The 22,542-nt window shown below is 34.0% G+C and overlaps 1 protein-coding gene across 9 annotated transcripts in view; it reads left to right on the forward strand.

The window, feature by feature from the left end:
* AKAP9 (A-kinase anchoring protein 9) overlaps positions 1 to 22,542 on the forward strand; it is a 131,621-nt gene that overhangs the window by 22,498 nt on the left and 86,581 nt on the right. For 8 of the 9 annotated variants that reach the window (XM_087892872.1, XM_087892878.1, XM_087892874.1 and 5 more), the window contains 12 exons: positions 2,051 to 2,206; positions 3,447 to 3,638; positions 4,528 to 6,945; positions 9,808 to 10,006; positions 10,159 to 10,238; positions 10,550 to 10,655; positions 11,485 to 11,582; positions 13,297 to 13,405; positions 13,852 to 14,050; positions 16,444 to 16,534; positions 17,249 to 17,323; positions 20,213 to 20,548. In XM_087892872.1, coding sequence (XP_087748998.1) covers positions 2,051 to 2,206; positions 3,447 to 3,638; positions 4,528 to 6,945; positions 9,808 to 10,006; positions 10,159 to 10,238; positions 10,550 to 10,655; positions 11,485 to 11,582; positions 13,297 to 13,405; positions 13,852 to 14,050; positions 16,444 to 16,534; positions 17,249 to 17,323; positions 20,213 to 20,548 — 4,059 coding nt within the window. The remainder of the gene's footprint in view (positions 1 to 2,050; positions 2,207 to 3,446; positions 3,639 to 4,527; positions 6,946 to 9,807; positions 10,007 to 10,158; positions 10,239 to 10,549; positions 10,656 to 11,484; positions 11,583 to 13,296; positions 13,406 to 13,851; positions 14,051 to 16,443; positions 16,535 to 17,248; positions 17,324 to 20,212; positions 20,549 to 22,542) is intronic. The other variant, XM_087892873.1, reaches the window with a different exon arrangement.

A 22,542-nucleotide genomic window follows, 5' to 3' on the forward strand; every position in this document is an offset into this window, starting at 1 on the left:
AGTATTTGCAGGAGAAAGAATTTACTCAACTTTTGAGTATATGTGTTTTAAAAAGTCTGGATATAATTACAGTGCTTTTCTTTCCTCATCTTTCAGCTAACGGTAGTCCTCAATTTATGACCAGTCACTAAGCTAAATTCAAAGTTATGATGAACCCCAAAATGAGACTTAGAATCTGAATTCAAAGTTCCAATGTCCATGCTCCCTGAGTCATGTGACTGCATTTTTGGTACTTGGCATATTTATGGCCATTCACTGCACACTGCAGTTGACTATGATTTATGACATTTTTGCCAGAAACCAGCATTTATTTCCAGTTTCTGGAAAAATCTGCCCCAGAGTGAACAATGGTTTGCTTAACAACTACTGGGTTTGCTTAATGCCTGCCACAAAAAAGGTCATAAAAGTGGATGTAGTTACATAGAGACTTACTTTACAACTGTCATGATGTTATGCCCAAAAGTGTGGCCTCAATTACAATAATAAATTGGAGACTATCTGTATCTCTTACTATATAATCTTTTGATATCTTGTTTTTGAGTTTGCCCATTTAGTATCACAATTATGTTTTATTATATTCATCAAAGAAGGCCTGAAAATAGTTTCAGTATAATTGGTATAACTGATTCTAGATACCATAATATACTAGAGTGCATGTATAGGGAACTGAGAGTATAATTGATTGACATGAGTTAGAAAGGTATAATATGTTACAATGTTTGCTAAATATAGAGAATGCTTAAATAAGGGTAAAACCTTCTAAAAAATAATTTATTGGATTGATTTAAAAATGCAGGAAACTATTTTATAAAAAGAACTCTAATCTCTTTTTTAATTTTACATACTTATTATACAATACATCTTTCTTGATTTTTGTAATGTAGCTATTTAGTGAGAAATTTGAAAAAGAAAAATAGCACGTTCAAAGTGAAAATGAGGTTAAGTAAAGATTCCAGTTTGTAACCTAATATTGCAAAGCATTTTCTTTACTTCTCTGTTACTATTTACATAATCCTATCCCATCTGCTACAATCAATGGAAAGAAATATTTGGTTTATGTTTTCTTTTTCAACTCTGAGCTCATTTTGTGTTCTTCTAAAGCTGAACACAGACCTGAAAGAGAAACCTCGAAGGCCTGAAAGAGAAACCAAGACATCTTCCAACTTAAAACTGCATTGAATTGATGGTTGGGAAAACAGCTTCCTGATAAAATATGTCTTGTGTATGCAGCAATATTTATTTCAACCCAATAGGATAATTTTCATTGGATTCAATTTCTTTTTTAACATTGTCCCCATTTGTCCTTTTGTTTTATCTTTTTGCAGCATGATATTTGAATGACTGCTAATTGTTTGATGATGGAAGTTTTAGTTCTTCAGATTTTTAGGTTTTATTCAAGGGAGTATAAAAACCAAGCAGTCCCATATTCTTTTGCCAACATTAAAAAAAATTATTTGGGGCTTGTGCTGAAAATCAGTTCTTGGAAAAATGTTTAGAAATGTAAAAAATTGTTCATAAGGTACTAATATTAGAACTATATTGAAGTAACAAAAACCTCTATTTATATTAGCATTTTAAAGTATTAAATGGTAAAAATAATATCATTAGCAAGGAAATCAATATTCTGTTATACATAAAGAGAATATATGTAGCTCAGGGTTGTACTGTGGAGTTTTTAGCATTCTCAGAGCTTTGTTATTTTCTTGCAGATGTTTCATTGCCAGGCTAGATAAATTATACGGTACCAGTGAGATTTGCAGACTGTTTGTTTAAATTAGCTTGCCCTGTCAATTTTTGTAGGTATGTGGCTTTCTCCTTGATGAAACAATAGCCTAATCAAGCAACCATCAAAGAGAAAGTTGGCAAGCCTTATTCCCCATTAATAACGTTAATAAGTAGAGAACCTACTTTTATGCCTTTCTACTAAACATGTTTTGTTTTTTCTGCATTCTAAATATCTGGACATATTTGTAATGGTATGCATCCAAGACTCACCTGAACTGATATAGAGTTCCTTATAAATGGTAATATTTAACATAACTTTTTCTAGCTTCAGGAATTTGAAACTGCTATCAAAAAAAGAGACAACATTATAACTCAGCTCACTGCTAATCTGCAGCAAGCCAGGATGGAAAAAGATGAAACTATGAGGGAATTTTTGGAATTGACAGAACAGAGTCAAAAACTGCAAATTCAATTTCAGCATGTAAGTAACTGATATTTTATTAAAATTAAAAACTATGCTTAAATCATTCCAGTTATTGAATGAAAAATGTATATCTGTCATTTTCTCTACTTTCCCATTAGGCAGACCCATTTTTGAGTTAATGGATTGATTTTGATTTTATATATTATTCTCTGACTAGATTCATATTAAACTTTCACTTTGCAAATGATACTTTCAGTTTTCTGTCTTATAAATAATGACCTTTTCATTCTATCCAAATTCGAAAATTTTAGTTTAAATCTTTCCAATTAGAGTTACAAGCTGAAAACAGTGCTGATATAGAGAGTTCACAAGCAGTAGTTTGACTATCCGATAAAATAAAAAGTTCAGTTTGAACAAACTTGAGCGGGAGAAGAATGGATAAGACTATGTTCAGGATTCAGTTTACTTAAAAATCAGTACATTGAATCTGGTCAGTATACAATAAATCAGGAAACATCAAATACAAAGATAATCTTCCTTAATTTGGCAAAAGCAAGCTTGAACAATATAGGTTTCAAAGCCTTGTGAAATGCAAGGAGGAACTAGTTAAACACATTTCAGTGTGGGGATAGAGAATCAAATTTAGCGAGGTTCCCATCAAAAGCTATTTTGTTTATTCAGATCAGTTAGAAGCATCTTACTGTCTGTATTGTTTTGAACCATTAGGAAGAATTCTGTGTTCTCCTGAATAAAAAGGGATATACACATTTCTTTCATGTTCTGAATTCATTGAAAAGAAAGGAAGTACATGCACCAGTCAGCCACTCACATGGGCCAGTTCCAAACAGTCCATGGCTTGGTAAAGGGCCACAACCCGAGGATTTGGGATCCCTGTTCTATTGCATGCATATATCTGAAAGTGTGACTGAAAGTTTTCTATATCAACTAATCATTGGTACCCTGAATGAAGCTCTTTTTTCTTTTATAAACCCAAAAAGTATATTCAAATAAATTTAGTCTTTTTCAGGATAATTTATTCTGGCCAATGGTTGATTGCATCAGAGAAGTAAGTTATAAAAATTCAGGAGGAAAAGGAACATGGGATTGCTAATACATTGCTCTTTACGATGTCTCAGACTAAGAATGTTTCCTCTGTAAAGTGCAAAATACATGCCTTTTACATGATCTGAATGCCAAAATACATGTGGGAGAGCAATAAAAATACATTACTGAGAATGCTTATTTTGGAAGCCACTTTTTCAAAAAATGTCTCTTAACATACTGTTCTGTTCATAAGTTACAGGCAAGTGAAACTTTAAGGAACAGTAGTCACAGCAGTACAGCGGCTGATTTACTACAAGCAAGGCAACAGATATTTGCCTATCAGCAACAGCTTGAAGAACAAGAGCAGCTATTGAGAAACTATCAGAAGAAAAATGAAGATTTTGAAGTGCAGGTTTCCCTTCTGCAACATAAAATCATGGACATGGTTTGTATTTTAAGACTTGTATATTTTATCATAGTTATTGTTTTAAAAAAACTGGTACAATTGTTGTCTGTCACTTATAGATACACAATAATATAAAACATGGGTTGAAGAGAACTGAATATTTAGTTTTAAAGTATGTGTATGACTTCTTGCACCATGCAAGTTTCACTTAGCCACATTAGCGATGTTTAAAGTATACAGTGAGAATTACGCTGTGCAATGTGGATAATGAAAAGGGCTGTTTAGCTTTTTTCTTATTATTCAGTCAGGTATTTCTGTGGTTTGTCTATATAGAACTGCATTGACTATTTGTTTTATTCTTTTTATTCTTTTAAAACTTTAATCATGTTTGGTTAATCGTATAGCACCTGCCAAATAATATTTTACAAGAATTATGAAAAAAGCAACAAACATGAGATAATTTTTGGCCTGCATGAGGGGTGATATCTATTACTCTAACCAGTTTATGGAGACTACATGTGGCAAGAATAAGCTTAATGGGTTTTTTTTTTACCTCTTATTCTTTTAATTTCCTGACTGGGAAACATGGTTAGACTAGGCAAAAATAAAGTTGGCTGTTATGTCATGGAAACTTAGCCACTGATTTAAAATATATTTTGAGAATAAGATTATCACATGAAATCATAATGTAGTTTATTTGAATAGACATAACGTATTATCAAACAGAACAGTTACTTTTTTAAATCCAGTTTTACAATTTAATGTACTATTTGAATCCAAATCCTATGGTCATTTTATTAACTTTTTTAATGTGTTCTTCTAAAAATCAATAGCTTTTTATAATAATATAAAACTTAAGAAATCTGAGATATATGAAAGTACATTAGAAATTTTATAATAAATAAAATAAGTAAACTTTTTATTATAGGAAAAATGGAAAGATGAAGAAGATTGTTCTACAAAGAAGAAAATGAATGAACAACAAACAACTATTGAACAACTGGAAGCAAAATGTACAGAACATGAAGAAAATATATTTCTATATCTGAAAAAAATATCAATTGCTGAGAAATCTCTAGAGGAATTAAAAGAAGAGACTTTTCAAAAGAATCAAGAGCTGGATAATGTAAAGCTTGAACTAACAATTTCTAAACAAAAAGAAAGGCAATGCTCTGATGAAATAAAACAGTTAATGGGAACTGTGGAAGAACTGCAAAAGCGATTTCACAAAGATACCCAACATGAGAATGATATCAAAGAAAAAATGGAATTTGAAGCCCAAAGGAAACTTGCAAATCTCAGGGCAGAATTAGAAGAAATGCATGGCCAGCAGATTGTACAATTGAAGCAAGAATTAATCAGAGAACATTCAGCAGAAATCGCAAAACTCCTTGCCCAACAAAAAGCAGATTTAGAGAAAGTATGCTTTGATAATACTAATGAAGACCAAATGCACTTAATGAATACTACAATTAATGAGTTGAATCAGATGCTTCAGGATGCTAATTATCAAAAAGAAAAAGTAAAACAAGAATTATCCAAACAGGTTGAACTGTTATCTTTGGAAAAATCTTCTTTTCAAAATCAAGTGGAAGATCTTTGTCAAGAACTGAGCTTTGCAAGAGAACAGATCCAAAGAGTTAAGAAGACTATAAATGAAAAAGAATCCAAATTGCAGCAAGTAGATACGTTAAAAATCACTATTGGAGATCTAAAAGCTCAACTTGCTTCAGCTTCAGAAATCAAGAAAGAACTAGAAATGAAACATGAGGCAGAAATTACAAACTACAAAATAAAACTTGAAATGCTGGAAAAAGAAAAGGATGCTGTTTTGGATAGGATGGCAGAATCTCAAGAAGCAGAACTAGAGAGATTGAGGACTCAACTTTTATTCAGTCATGAAGAAGAATTATCAAAATTGAAAGATGATTTACAAATAGGACACAAAATAAATATTGAAAATCTTAAAGATAATATGAGTATGCAAGCTAAACAACAATTAGATGATTTGCAAAATGAAATGAACAAAAAATTAGAAGCTATGCAATTCGAAAATGACAGCTTAATAAAAAATCAGAATCAACTTACATTAGAAATAGCAAGACTAAAAGATTTACCTACAGTAATTACTATTTCCGAAGAAATGATGCTTCTGGTAAATAACCTCAAGGAAGAGATAGAAGTTCTTAGACAAGAAGAAAAGAAAAAATGTATACTTGAACAGGAAATTCAGGAGTTGCAACTTAAAACAGAATTATTTGAGAAACAAATGAAAGAGCAAGCACATTGTCTTCAAGAAAAGTATTTATTGGTTGAAGCACAAAATAATGTTCTTGAAGGTGAAAATAAGGCTCTGCAAGACAAATTAAACAAATGCACAATTAGGACTCTGGAAGGGAACTTGATTTTAACTAGTGACAATTCGAATTCAGAAAATTTTGATTTACAAAACAGAATAGACAAATTAATAGCTGAAAATGAAAAACTTGTACGACAAGACATCAAACAAAAAGAAGAGATTGATACACTAAAAAACTCCTTTTCACTTGCTGAAATAAATTTTAATCATAATTACCAAGAACTCCAAGAAAATTATACTTCTCTTTTAAAAGTAAAATTGGATTTAGAAGACAGCAAGGACAAGAATGAAGCTGAATATAAAACCAAACTCCAGGCTTTGATGGAAAAGATTCAACATTTACAGGGAGTTTTTCCTGCTGGGTTGGAAACTAAAAGTACAGTTGTTCACAGTAAGAGAGAAAAAGTATTAAAAGATTTTGGGGAAGTTATAGAAAAAGACACAACAGAACTTATGGAAAAACTAGAGCTCTCTCAGCATGAGAATTTAGAACTTTCATTAAGACTTTCTGATCTTTCTGAACAGTTAAAAATAAAGCATCATCAAATCAGCCAATTAAATGCAGAGGTTATGTGCCTAAAACAAGATAAAGAACAAATTTCAGCAAGGTGTAAAGAACTAGAATTTGTAGTTAGTCATAAATTGGAGAAGAATATGAATTCTTTTGAACAGGAAACAGAAAATTGCAGTGGGGAACTAGCCAAAGACCAGCCTATAGTTAATGAACCTGGAAATTTTATTTCTGACTTCAGTCAGAAATTTGACAGATTGATAGGAGACAAAGAAGAAAAAATAATACCAAGTGAGCTGTTGGCTCATAGCATTCCAGTGGAAGAGATACTTCAACAAAAACTGAGCCCAGAACCAGAATCACTGTTGGATAACTTTAATCAAATGCATGAAATAACAGGAGACTCCATGTATATGGATTTTGTGCAAAGTGAAAACAAGCTAAAGGAACAGCTGGATATGTTGAAAACTGAGCAGGTATGGATAAACATATATGAATGCATGAATATATGCATTTCTGCATGCCTTCTTTGTAGGCTAATATGTGATAATAAGGGCTTTCTTCAGGATGTACAGTTACATATCTATTTGACATGATTTTCCTTGAATGTGTGACATTTTTTCACAGGTATTTATAGCAAATCAGTCAATAACTCTGAAACATAGTAACATAGAAACACAAAAAACTGATGGCAGAGAAAGACCTTCTTATCCAGTGAACCACCAGTGGTTAAGCTCTATCCTGTACAACTTTTTATGAGCTCGTTATATTATGTGGAACTATATCATATGCTTTACTAAAATTTAGATAGATCTATGCAATAGTGGCAAATATCTGTAGCTCGGGTATAGGATGAGGGTGAAGATTCATTTTCCGAGCTTGTGGATTGGTTTCCAAATGTTTCGTTACCAGGCTAGGTAACATATTCAGCGGAGTTTAGGGGGTGTCAGTGTTCTTCTGTTTATAAGGGCTTCAGGTGTAGGTGTGTCAAGTGAAGGTCTTGTGATGGGTCAGCTGTGAGTCATCAGTGAGTCTTGGGATGGTCTTGTAATAAGATTACATCAGGTCAGGGTCATTGGGAACTGCTGGTATGGGGAGGTTGCATGTGTTGGTTGAGGGCCAGTGCTGGCTCTAGTTAGATAGGCTATGTCCACAATGCCACTTTAATTTAAAACATTCGTGACATATTTTAAAAGGTTTAGTTTTTTAAGTTTAATTTGATATGATCTGCCCTCATCTGCTCCTGAGTCTGCTTTGGTTTTTTTGTTTTTTTCAGGAGTGAATCTATTAACTTCACTACTATATATATTAAGCTCAAAAGCCTATAGTTTCCAGTTTCTTCCCTAGCCTTTTTCTTGTGGATAAGTACACCATTAGCTGTTAACCAGCCCTGGAGAACTTCACCTTTTAGAAGATACTGGTTAAGCAGATCAGCTAATGGTCCAGTGAGCACACCTAGAAGTTCCCTCAGGAAAAGGGTATTATCCAGACCCATTACTTAAGCTTTAAGCTCACTACCACCTTCACCTCTAAAATCCTGGAAAAGATCCTGTACTGCTAGGACTAGTATGATGTTCCAACCTGTTTTTGTTATTGGCATCTACTTCTGAGCAGAAGTATTCATTTAGATAGTTTTTGCCAGGTGTTAATAAAATTTTTACATATTTCTCATGATCAATTTCAAGTAAATGATAAAATAACCTGGAATTTATCAAGATACATTTGGCTGTTACCCAAAAAGCATCTAGAATATTTGATTTTATTTTATAGAGTGATGTAGACATAAGATTTAAAAGACTTTAAACATACCTATTAATCTGAAAAAAATAGAATATGTAGTTTCAGCAACAAATAGTGGTTGGTAGGCTATGAAGAATTTAGTTGAAAATCTCTATTGTGTTCCTTCTTATATGGTGCGATATTCTTAATGGGACATAACAGATACTAAAGATACTTCAGTTTATTACTGAATATAATAAAAGATTTGAATAAAAATTGGATCTTTCAATTTTAAAAAATGTTAATTTGAATATGAAGGAATATTTAAATGTTTAAGAATTAGCATTAACAGTGATATTAAAAATAAATGTTATTCTGATTAATAATTGGAAAGGTAATAGTGGGGCGGGAAAAAAGGAAAAGCCAGTTGTTCAGTATGACAGAAAGACAGGTGGTCAGTCTGCAACTCACCTGCTTTTACCAAGTGTTTAAAAATTAATTATTAGAGGCTTAATTATTTGGAGAAATGAGAGTAGCAATGCAGAACATTCTCTTCCAGAAAGCCTTCCAAAGAGGTGAAAATTAAGAGCCTGGTTGCGCAGTAGACTAAACTACTGTTAAAGTAGTATTTGGCTGCCAGCTGCCTGCAATTACTGCGAGTTCAATTCTCACCAGGCTCAAGGTTGACTCAGCCTTCCATCCTTCCGAGGTAGGTAAAATGAGGACCCGGTTTGTGGAGGCAATAAGCTGACTTTGTATAAAATAGAACACCGCTTGGGGGGGGCAAAAAGCCCTACTAAGCAGGTATATACAAAAGTATGAAGGCTATTGCTTAAAAGCATTGTAAGCCGCCCTGAGTCTTCGGAGAAGGGCAGCATATAAAACAAACAAACAAACAAACAAACAAACAAAACAAAACAAAATAAAATAAAATAAAATAAAATAAATAAAAATAAAATAAAATAAAATAAAATATTTAGTACATCTTTCCAATGACATATTGCACACCCCAATGTACCTTTAAAAACTAGGAAAATAATAATTTATTTCAATGTCAATCTCTAGACTAAAATATAATCATCTATTTTTAAAGTTAAAGTTTTACTATATTGCCATTAGGATAGCTTCCTTAATTATGAAATCCATATCATATATTGTGAGGACCAGAAAAGGTAATACTTTGCTGCTTGGTTGTTTAAAGGGATGTTTTTGTTTCACCTTAAAGGAATTCCAGTCATGCCCACTTCCTAGCACCTAGGCTTATTAGGAATAGTTTTTTCCTATATTCATTTTCCATTCACCAACTGTAGCAACATCCTAGCATGGCTGGGAAAAATGAAGCACCACAAGTCACTGGGGCTATAAGGAAAGAAAGGTTTATTTTCCTTGCTTTTGATGGTCTTTAATTCATTTGTAAAATAGTAATTACTATTTTGGATGTTTTAATTTTTTGATTAATATATTGCTGAAAAAGACTATTGTTATAAACTGCTTGAAAAATTGCAGATTAAGGTAGCATATAGTTTTAATAAATGAGACTATAACTCAGATCATTTATATCTTTAACATCTTGGGGAATAAAATGGTTATTAAATTTGTATATGTGTATTTTTCCCTAGAATGATTTAAAATTGCAGATGGAGGCCCAACGTATTTGTCTCTCTGTGGTTTATTCAGCGCATGTGAATCAGGTGCGTGAATACATGGAAAATGAAAAAGAGAATGCTCTTTCTGCTCTTAAAGAAGATCTCCAGCTACGTCATATACAAGAGTTGTGTGAGCTAAAGAAAAGTCAGATTGTGGAGAATCAAAAAACAGGTAAACGGATAAGCCAGAAGGAAATTATTTTTAGAATTCCAAACTTCTTATAATACTTTCCCAGTAGATTCTCTCCCCCTTAGGCCATACCCATAGTTTCTTAAAATAAAACTTATTAAAATAAATATTTCAGTGATAATTTGTTTCCACAGATGAAAAAGACCAGTCTGCATGGGTGCATCTGGAAGAACTTAGCAAGAAAGTAGTTGAAGAATGTTCAAAGCTCACTAAGGTCAAGAACAAATTGCCTTAGAAATGTTTAAATTTTGTGTTTTCATTCTTGCTCTAATCTTACAAAAATGTTAAATGGTATCCCATGCATTTTTATGATATTGTTAGGCTATAGTTTAAGTATGAGGATTGGGAAAATATGGGTGAATCTTTTAGGCGCTTACCTAAGGGATCTTTCCTGTAATAAAATTATCTTGTAATTTTTAATGAATGAAAAATAGTATTCCTATGAAAGCTTTATTTGTTTTTTCCCCAGCTGGTTTGATATAATCAATTATAAAGCTATAATATTAATTTTTATTATTTTTATAGTCAGTACGTGAAATACTTCCTGAACTTTTTTCAAATGCTACTGAACTTGATGTTGGTGAGAGAAATCAATATAATTCAGCATTAATGCCAACAGAAGACCTTCAAGGTAACTCCAAGTAAACTCTTCTTGTGCAAATCTATACATGGTCACAAGGCTTACTTTAAACAAAAGTTTATAGAATTGAAGTCCCTGGACTACCATTCGTTCAGTGACTGTTCAAAGTTAGAACATGTTAAACAAAGGAAACTTTTGATTGGTCTGCAAAGTTCTGATCATCGTAGCACTTCACAGTCACATGATCACCATTTGTGATCTTCCTTGTCAGCCTCCCACAAGTAAAGTCAGTGGGGAAGCCAGCAAGGAAAGTTTCAAGTCACTTCTATCAAAAGTTGCTGCTGTTGCTTTTTCTCTTGGGGAACACTGTTATGGAAGTACAAAATCCGTTTTATGCTCTGAAGCTTCCTCTGTCCTCATATAGTACAGGTAGTCCTTGATAGCAGTTTGAATGTCCCTTGCTAAGCAATGCAGTCCCATGTGCTGTCGTACATTCAGAACAATGTGGGCCATAAAGTGGGAAGAGGCAGGAGTGCAGGTGGGAGCACAGGTGATGTTGGGAGAGAAATCACTCATAATTCAGCCAGATTGTTGGGGGCAATATGTTGACTCTGTAAACCGCTTAGAGCTATAAAGCACTGTGAAGCGGTATATAAGTCTTAGGTGCTATTGCTATAATTCAGTACTTTTATTTAAAGTAATTGGCAGAAATTGAAAATTCACATACATCCTTAGACTTTCGAAGATAATATCTTAGTAGCTTTATTATAAGAAAAGTAGAATACTGTTTAATAAAAAAATGTATTTTACAACAAGGAATTAAAATTTATACTAGAATAATGAAATGATATATACAGTTTATTTATTCTCTGTAATTTAGTTTTGCAAGAAACCCTACAAAGTCTCCTGAATAATATAATGGAAACGTCCCAGAGGCTACTAGAATATCAAGTAGAATTCATAGAAAGCAGAAAAAAGGTGAGATTCGTTAAAGTGGAGCAAAGGGGGAGGGATATGACACTACCTATTTTTTGTTTACAATGTAGTCTTTTCAGCAGTCCCAGAAAACTTCCACGCCTGTTTGCACTCTGACAATACAAATAAGCTCTCAAGTGACTTCAGCAACTCTAAGACAGCTAACATTCCTACCAATCAGAACACCAGTTAGAACTGAAGAAGCTTCTTGGATGAGAAGTGAAATGTTTTCAAAGAAAAAAAAGTTCATTTGCCTTTTGGAAAAAAGCACCTTTGGGTATAGATACAGTTGTTGAAAACAATGAGATCTATTTCTGAATAAACTTGCATAAGAGTACATTAAATCTTGATTTATCAATCTGTAGTACAGTGCTACAGGCCCACTTGATAGTGGATACAGAAATTAAAATACAGAAAGTATTTTATTTACTGGTTTTGGCATACCCGTTAGATCAAGAGAGGAACTTTGGTGTCCCTTAGTTTTGAGAATCAAAGCTATGCAATATCTGTAAAGTAGCACAAATGCTGTGGAAAGCTCCACCCCGCTCCCTCCCGGCAATCATATTTGCCTCATAACTGGATCGCATCCAGGGAATAACTTGTACCTCTTGTTATTAATTTCTTTTACCTCTTACTTTGTTTTTGTGATTTGGATTGAATGTGTTCTAATTCTTTTGGTGTTTTTTTTTAATTGTGGAACTCTTTAGTGTTATGAGATTGTAATTGGCTGAATATTTAAACACACAATGACTATTCTGTTTCTCAAGACAATCATAAATATCAGACATAGGTTCTCTTGAACCTATTTTGGTATATCTGGAACTTAATCTTTTTACATTAGAATCTTTATTATTTAGTGTATCATAAGAGGAAAAAATGATGTAGGAAATATAAATAGCTATAGACTTTCTCAAACATTTGCAAAATTTATTTTTTTCAGAAGATGCTGAATTAAAAATGTTCTGGTGCCCTAAATATATTATGATTTGAAATATTTAGTATAACGTGTGTAGTGCACTAAGAAATCAATCTTATTGGAGTTATTGGGGCTTTGGTATATAGCTTCTTTTACTTAATAAATAAAATTATATTTAATAAAATAAAATCTGACATCTAAAAGCAAGAAGGCATTATCTTGATATTTAACTTTATTGGCATATTTGAAAATATAAAAAAACATTTTTTTGTTTAATTTTAAATGTATAAACAAGCATAACATTCAGTTGAGCCCATGGTGGCGCAGTGGTTAGAATGCAGTACTACAGGCTACTTCTGCTGCCTGCTGGCTACCTGCAATTTGACAATTCAAATCTTACCAGGCTCAAAGTTGACTCAGCCTTCCATCCTTCCGAGGTCGGTAAAATGAGGACCCAGATTGTTGTCGGCAATATGTTGACTCTGTAAACAGCTTAGAGAGAGCTGTAAAGTACTGTGAAGCTGTATATAAGTCTAAGTACTATTGCTATTTGAATAAGTGAAATAATAACTTCAGCCTTGGATATATAATATTTCTTGTGGTTTGTAAATACAAGTGTCCAGGCAATTATTACTGAATTACTGAATGTTCATGTTATGAGCAGTACATTGTTAGAAGTGCAAAAGTTTCAGAACATTATGTGATGGAAAAGTTTCTATTCTTTTGCCAAACATGGTTACTTTGAGGGTTTTTAAAAATTAACGTACATGTTTTTCTCTACTTTTTGTTTAAATTTTTCAGATGGAAGATCAACAGACATCCCATGCTGATTATAATGATAAAGAGATTGGCTCTCTTCAACAGAATGTAGAACCTTTGCCTACTGCATCTCAAGATCTAGTTGGTAAAGGTATGCACTTTAAATTTTGGACTTATATTGTTAATATAAGTAGACATGCATGGTTTAAAAACTTTTATGCATATGAAAGAAATACAAAAGGAAATGAAACTATAGCACAGTATAACAATCTTAGTTTATTACATTTGGTAACCTGAGTATATATTTAATATCTTAAAATGTTTATAGTTTAAAGATTTAAGTTCAGATCTAGATATATTCATGCTTCTCAAGAGCAAAATAGCTCTTGTCTATTTTCATAGCACTGAAAAATGTTTGAACTCTGTAGGCATGGTAAGTTGAGGCTGCCTATGAATGTTCATAATTTTGTCACTCATCTTATATATGAAAAATACATTATATGTGTATGTATAAAATCTTAAAATATGTTATTCTGACATATTTATTGCTTGTTTTTCTATTAAGTAAACTAGTTTTTATTATTTATTCATTTATAGGTATTAAAATTAAGTCAGTTTCTCAGGAAGAAGTAGAGAACTTGAAATTTCAACTCGAAGAACAACATGCCCAAGAAATTGAACATCTTCGATCATATTTCCATCAGCAGTTAAAAGAAACTGAAGAAAAATATTTCACAGAGATAGTTCACCTACAGAATAGACTCCAAATTGCCAGCGAGTCTTCTGAAAATTCCAGGTATTTATAATTTTGGATCTCATTTTTATTTTATGATTTGAGTTGATTTCAACAGTTTTTTTGGGTACTCAGAATTAATTTTGATGCTAACAGACTCTGACCAAAGTAGAAATTGAGAGTTTATCCTTCCTTTCTTGGATTTTCCCAATTCCATTCGTGTTTCATTTAAAAAAAATAAAAGAAGCTATAGTTGTATCTAGGACAGAGATTCCCAACATTTCGGGCTTGGTGGCCCAGGAGGCGGGGGAGAAGGTATAGCTCCTTGTGAAAATAAGTAGGGCACACACAAGCACGTGCTTCGTGCAGTCGTGCAGGTCACCACCACAAGACACTTGCACGAGGGAAGTTTTGTGCATAAGCACATACGACACTCATACGAGGGCACATGCTCGTGCGAGACAACTGCCACTTGTGTGAAGGGACCTTTGTGTACGAGCTCAAGCCAGCCACCGCTCGCATGACAGGAACTTCGTGTGCACGCATACATGCTTGCCCACCACCTGTGCGACTTGGTTTCGAACAGGTTGTGTCCTAGTAGTGGACCATGTACTGGAGGTTGGAGACCCCTGATCTAAGTAAAGTGTATGTTGCAACGCAGTTAAAGAGCATAGGGTTTACATTCAGAAGATCCCAGATATAATATTCAGCATTTCTAGGTAGTGCTGAAAAAGACTTCTGCAACTTGTCATAATTGTTATATATGATAGATGGGCAGAATCATAGATATATACATATGTCCAGTTTGTAAAGGGTAGAGTAGAGAAAAAAAAGAAGACTATTACTTCATCTCTTTATTGGAATCAGTAAAATGAAAAGAATATTTAATATGTATCTGAATTCTAAAGAGAAAAGATTGCTTAGTTATATTTATCTTGAAAATTGTCATGCGGATTATTATTGATTTCATTAATAAATAATCAAGTAAAAATGGTATATTGTACAATTTGTATTTCCTAAATGAGGTCTAGTATATGATACCTTTTTTCATTTAGTGTAAATAATACACCTAATAATAGGGTATTTATTTGCAGGATTTTTTCATTACTGAAAAAAGCTTATGATTTTCTGACACTTTTAAAAAAGTCTTCTGTATTGCCCCACTGTTCCTATAACCTGAGAAACAGAAAATTGATGACAATCTAAAATAAAGTTAGACTTCAATTAAGGACTGTCCCATTTAATGACTATTTGAACTTAACAATGGTACTGAAAAAGTAGGTTTATGATTACCCCTCAAATTTAGGACAGCTGCAGATCCCACAGTCCCATGATTGCCATTTGTGACCTTCACAAATGATTTTGGTGGTTGCCTTGATTATGCTGTAGGTTGTTTATGAACACTAATGCATTCATGAACACCAACTAGCAGTCAGAAGACATGATGGCCAGAGAATTCTTAGAAGCCTGCCACTCAGATAAATCAGCTGTCAGGCACATGGAACTAACTAACATCTATATACCATTCCAAGACACAATCAAAAAGTCAAAAAGGATATGAAATGATTAAAACATCATCATATCACCAATAAACACCCAGAAGAGCAGAGATTAACACTAAAGTTAACATTATACCAGTAGTCAAGAAACAAACAATACCCCAGTCATGGAGCTACCAACTCAGACAAACAAGCTAACAGCAAAAAATGGCCTAATCAAGGAATCACCCAAGACCATTCCCACCAACCCTGACATGGCAGGCCACTAGTATATAAAATGAGAGCAAAATCCACTCTCTCGTAGCACTGATAATGTTACCTAGTTTTGTAATGAAATGTCTGCAAGAAAGCGACCAAGCTCAGAGAGCACCAAGGACCCTTCAATTCAGTCCTGAACTACAGATTTTGCCTTCTGTTGGTAAAGTATAATCTTTCAGAAGCTGCAGTTTATGCCTTTTAATAAAATGTGTTACATCATATTAAAGCAGCAAGATATTGATGTCCTGTTGTTCCATTTCAAGTTGCTGTTCAAGATTTGAATAAAGTTAAAAAGAGAGAACTATAGGAATATGTGAGCAGTCCCGTTTCAAGGATAATCTATAATCTGGATTCCAAAGGAGGAGGAGTGACTTGCATTTAAGGAACAGGACTAAATAACAGCATCCTACACTTCCTTCTTACACATCTGCTTACTGCAGGTTTAAATGCCCCAACAATAGTGTGAGCAACAACTAAAGGATCAAAAAATCTTTGTTCCATCTGAGTGTTGATCATGCAGAAAAGAATAAGGCTGCTTATATTAGGCTGAAAGTTGGGAAAGTATAAAATTCCTAGTGAAGTCCCACTTAAGGGCTCCTTTTATGATTAGAAATTGTCAGGCCCTAATTCCCTGTTTAAAAACTTCAAATGAAATTACATTAAAAAACCATCCTTTTATTACCTTTTTTAAAAAATTAGTGTTTCTGTGGAGTCACATGTAAATGAAGATAAGCAGGAAGCAAGACATGCTGAAGGTGATATTCAAAAAAATGCTGAGAAGATAATTGAGGTACTATGTTCCCCTATTTACACAGTGTATATTGAGTAGAATTTATAAATGTATATTTTACATGGGTATTGTACTTAAGCAAAATCCTAGTGCAAACAAAACTTGTACATATTTTAGAATTCTTTGAAACAGTTGGAATGAAACATGTTATTTTGATTTTATAAAATTAATTATATCATGTGTTTGTTTGTGTGTATATGTGTGCTTATGTCTGTGTGTAACACTAATAATAGAACAAGTAATTATAATGTTAGAAAAGATAATTAACTATTGAAATTGATTAGGCTTGTTTTTTGTTTTTTTTTGTATGATGCTGAAGCCATTTCATCCTTAGCCTTGAGGCTCTAGTGACTATTTTCATTTGTGAAAAGCTTTTAGCATTACTTTTAGAAAGGCAATTAGGTCTGTTTTCTTATACCAAATATATATTTCCTTAATATACCCTAAAAGCTGCTTTTTTCCTCTCCTTTATAGATGGATTATATTTCTGTCTACAAAACATTGTGCTACAATAAGTGTAAGAGCATTGAGCTTTTGTTATTTGAGGAAAGCACTTAGTAATAATGCAGTATTAATGCAGTTTCCATTATTACCTCTTTTAAAGCAAGACTGTATTTTTATCCATTATATTTCTATATGGTTGGTATTCAAAATATAATTATTTCTGACATAATTAATTAATTAATAATTAAGAATGACCACTTTTCCCCCCAGTTACCAAATGAAGCTGATGCAACTGAATTGCTGGAAAAACAGTACCAAGAAAAGCTGCTACAAGAAGTGGCAAAGGTACAGTTGTATTAGGATACAATAGGAGAGTTTAAAACCAATAATAATAATGATGATGATGATGATGATGATGATGATGATGATGATGATGATCATCATCATCATCATCATCATCATCTAAGCAATATAGTAGTGTAACCACTGGTGCTCCCCTCAAATGTGGGCAACACTAACATTCAAAGGCCCAATGAAAAACTGCATTTTAATAGCTTTCTAGATAGATGGTCCCAAATTGCAGGAGGAATTCCATAAAGTGGAGCTGTCATCAAACATTATCCTTGGAGGTACATACTCAAAGTAAGTGACATTAAACATTATGGGATGAGAATGCTAAATGAGGAGTTCTGACTGGGAAAGATGATTCTAGATGTAGCTAAGAACAAAGCCATGTAGAGTTTTAATGGTAAAAACCAGAAGTTTGAATTATACCTAAAATCTATAGAAGTGCCAATGGTTCTGGGGTGGGTCCTAAAAATTTTTGCTACCAGTTGTGGCTTGGTGGGGTGGGTGGGTAATGTGACTGGGTGGGTGTGGCCAAATTTTTTTTTTTTTAACTTTTAAAAGCATTTTTTTTCTACAACCTTAAGAAGTTGCAGAAAAAAATGCTTTTAGGAGCCTCTGACGATCAGGCAACTCAGTTGGGATCGCCAGAGGTTTTTAAAGGCATTTTTTTTCCTACAACCTCTTCAATCGAAGAGGTTGCAGAAAAAATGCTTTCAGAAGCCTTTGATGATGAGGCAACTCAGCTGGGATCACCAAGCTTTTAAAAGCACTTTTTTTTCCTACAACCTCTTTGGCCGAATAGTTTGCAGAAAAAATGCTTTCAGAAGCCTCTGATGATCCCAGCTGAGCCCCGCGATCATCAAAGGCTTTTTTTTTTTTTTTTAACTAAAAAATGTTTTTTAAAAAAGCATTTTTTCTGGCCAAAGAAATCATAGAAAAAATGCTTTTAAAAGTAAAAAAAAAAAAGCCTCTGATGAGGTGGGCAGGCTAAGTGAGCGGCGACCGGGCCGGGGACTGGTTTGGGGGCATGGCCAGCCAATGTTATTACCAGTTCTCCGAACTACTACAAATTTTTACTACCGGTTCTTGCGAACCAGTGTGAACCGGGAGCAACCCACCACTGCGATGGTTGTAACATCTGTCATGCAGATAACTGCATTCTTTATCAATTGCAGTTTATAAATATTTTCAAATATAGTCCTATATAGTGCACATTGCAGTGGACTACTCTGGTTCTAATGAAAACAGGAATTGTTGATATATCCTCCCATTCCATGAAGGGCCATAACTGGCATACCAGCCAAATCTTGGCAAAAGTCCCCTAAGCATAGCCTCGTATCGTCCTATCCAGCAATAATAGTCAATACTAGAATTTCAGCAATAATAGAATTCAGAGGATGTGCAATACCATCTAGAGGTATAATTCCTTTTTCTTAGTATTCAACTTTAGCTTTGTTTGATCTTATTCAGGATCCCATAACCTCTAGGTGCTGATGAAAACAGTATCTCCAGTTCTGCCTGGAGTGTAGAATGCCTACATTTGCTGATTGTATACCAGCATATTAATCATATCTCACCCCAGATAACCTTCACAAATATGCTCATGTACATATTAAAATGTAGAGAGAATGATCACCTGTAATAAGGGACTACTCATTAAGCTCAGTTCTCCTTCCCAGCTAATCGCATTCATCCTTTTAGGAAGAAGGACTACAGGAACCATTATAATACAACACTATCAATCTACAATGCTCACAGCATTTTCCTTCTAATATGTGTGGTATATACAAGCATAAATACTATAAAACCTTACTACGTGTTCAACATTTTTACATCATTTTAGTTCAATACTTGACATATAAAGCATTCATTTTATTTCTACCATTCAACATAATATTATCATTTCCATATAAATATTTAAAACACTCCTTCCAACATTACTTCATTTCAGTTTCATATCATTTTGTCACTTACTTTTAATTCTGATCACTTTTTTGGAAGCTCCATGTTTAGCTATTTCTTTTGCAGAGACTCATATATTTGGAAAGAATGTTACAAATCATCTAGTTCAGGGGTCCCCAATGCCCGCACTGCGGGCCGTTACTGGGCTGAGGCCAGGTCACACAAGTGGCTGGGGAACGTGTGCGTGCAGCTAACTTGCACTAACAGTGGGCTGACACGCATGCGTGCAACTCAACTTGTGCGAGTGGCAGGCCAGTGCACATTCACTTGCACAGCTCGACTTGCATGAACAGCAGGATAGTTTCCCTCTCCCCCCACAAGCTGTAAAGGTTGGGGGACCACTAATCTAGTTCATCCTTGTGCTCAGTGTAGTCTGCACTGGAGCATCTCTGATAGATAACCATCCAAACTCTGAAGTCATTTATCTAGGGCAAATTCATAACATCACATGGCAGCACTTTCTGGTGTCTAGCCTGAACATCCTTTGTGGTGATTTTAGCCCTTTAACTCTTTGATTGATTCATCTTGTCCCAGCAATTCACATTTGAAGAGTACTGTTCTGTCCCCTTTATTTTTTCTGTAGGTGAAAGATACCCACATTCTTTTGTTGATCCTCATAGTTTCCTAGTAGCTTTCCTCTGAATTTACTTCTATTTATCATTACCCTTTTTGAATTATGGTGCCCATAAGTAAACAGAATACTCCAAATAAGTAGGGCAGACTCATCAAGCACAGAAAAAAGTGAAACTGTTATTTCCTTTGATTTAGATTGTGTTCGTGTTAATGCACTTCAAGTTAGTATTTGTCTTAGTAGCTGTACCACACTGCTGGCTCATGTTTAATTTGTGGAAATAGATTATTCATTAGTTTATATGAAAGCATGAATGAAGTAGCTCTTCTTTGTATTTCAATGTTTTTATTAAGGTGGTTGTAACCATGAGTATAGAATTTGCACAGAAAACTGAACTAGCAAGAATTGCTAATCTGGAAGAGGAAAATTCACTGATGAAACCAATAGAAACTCAGCTGGAGAATAATTATCATAGAAAGGAATATCTAGAAGAATTAAACAGTCACATAAATGAGAAGACATGCACTAAGCCTGAAGAATTGTGTGGTAAAATGTCATCCCTCGGAGGACAATTTGAACTTGATGCTAAAAAAGCTACACTATATGAAGTGCAACATTTTAATCCAAAGATTTCAACATACCAGTACTCTTCCTCCCATGAAGAAAAATTTATTGAAAAGATGCCTATGGTAAATAAATTTTAAGAATACAGTTTAATTTTTTGAGATTCTCTTTTATTTTCCACCTGTGAATAATAGCAAAAGGCTTGTTAGCATGTTTGTTGCATTGCAATATCAGATTTCTGTAGAACAGTTCTTAAAAATTCCTTTCTGGACTTTTCGTACCATTTTTAGCATCTCAGCTAAATAAATTGGAATGCTATGTCTGTGGTGTGCACATTGTTATATGCAGAAAAATTCTGATACATGCATAAGAATTGGGGTCTCTGGCATGTTTTAGCAAACCAGAATCATAAGTCAAGAAGTTAAAAGAAGAACAACTCAGGAAATCTTATATAACACTAAATAAATTGGAGCCCAATTACCTAATTTAGTTCCTCCTGTTGGCAGAAACTGATCTATTTCATTGTTGACTCTTAGCAACCACTTAGGTAAATACAAAATTCTCTTTGTATTTTGTATCCACGTGATTTTCTTGGTGAAAATACAGAAGTGGTTTGCCATTACCTTCTCCCTCTCAGTATGAGTTGATGCCGTTCTATTGTTACTAAAATGATCTGATTCTGCCATTTTCCTGTGTCACAGCTGTCCAATACAAGTGCCTGCTTCCTTTAGCTGGAAGTGCCTTGGGTGACTGTCCAGAATATATACTATGAGCACACACTCCTGATATTCTTCACTCATCCTTCCCAAAAATATTCCCACCATCACAATGAGGCATTGCAACAGTATTTGGGGAAGGGAGAGAGTGGATAAATTTTTAGTAGCAGCCCTTTATAATTTTATATAAAACAAAGTATTAGATTTAAGAGAAAAATCTTAAATTATAAATTCTTAAAATTGAATTAATTCAATGTTTCTAAATAAGTATATAGACAAGTTCCATCTAAAACTAAACTTTAAAAATATAATAAGAATCCACACACACTCACCAATTCCTGTGGGTATTTTTTTTTAGTAATAAGTCACACTGATGGGCAGGACTTGCTCCTTAGTTACCATGCTTAGGGTTTCAGCATAAAGCAAATGCTATGGTCTGCTTTCTAAATTGTATTAGGGGAAAGTTATATTTATGTGTCAGATATCATTACTAGTTTGGGACATATCTTCTCCCCCTCCAGTTTATTAAAAGTAATTTCCTAGACGGAATAAAATATGAATTTTATTTGGACTGAAGAGTTGAGTAGCAGACTTGAAATTAAAATATAATGGAATGATTCCTAATAAACAAAACACTAAAACAAAGCAATACAAAACTTAGAACTCTGTTTCCTACCTATAATCAAAATATCACAGCGAAGATTTATCCTTCTATGCTTTTTTATAGGTAGTCCTCGAGTTATGACTGTAACGGAGCTTGCCCAATTAGGGAAGGATAAGTCAGGACAAATGTTAAATGAACTGCCTCAAGTAATAACCAGCCATCCCTGCTGTCCCCATTGCACTTGTTAAATGAATGTTTGGTTGTTAAGTGGACTATTGGCTGCTTCGGGTTAGAGGAGATCCTAGTAGATTCTGTGCAGACACAGGTCTACCTGCCTCAGGCCTCTGAAGGCCTCCCCCACTCTCCTGAGATAAACCATACTCCACTTCCTGTCCCTTGGGTCTCACATGCTCTTCCCAACTTCTGTCACTGTTTACCCATTACATTACATTATACGCTTTGCTGGCTGAGAAATTCTGGGCATTGAAGTCCACAAATCTTAAAGTTGCCAAGGTTGGAGACCCCTGCTTTATACCAGCTTCTGGAAGCTCCGGGAGCAGCCCTAGACTTCATGGCTGTGGCCCAGAAGCACATGTCATTTACAGAATGGCTGTAATGAATTGTGGCTTCAAAATTGCCTGCTTCCAGAAGGAAAGAAGGAATGCATCCTAAAAAAGTGGAATTAGTTATTTTTTTCTGAGACGTCTCTCTGGCACATGCCGCCATAGCCCAGCTGACTCCACTTTCCAGGGAGAAACAATGCAGAAAGAAAACACAGGGCACTGTCCTTTGTTCTGCC

Source organism: Pantherophis guttatus, chromosome 4 (assembly GCF_059756535.1).
Source record: "Pantherophis guttatus breed Tessera chromosome 4, ASM5975653v1, whole genome shotgun sequence".
Taxonomy (NCBI): domain Eukaryota; kingdom Metazoa; phylum Chordata; class Lepidosauria; order Squamata; family Colubridae; genus Pantherophis; species Pantherophis guttatus.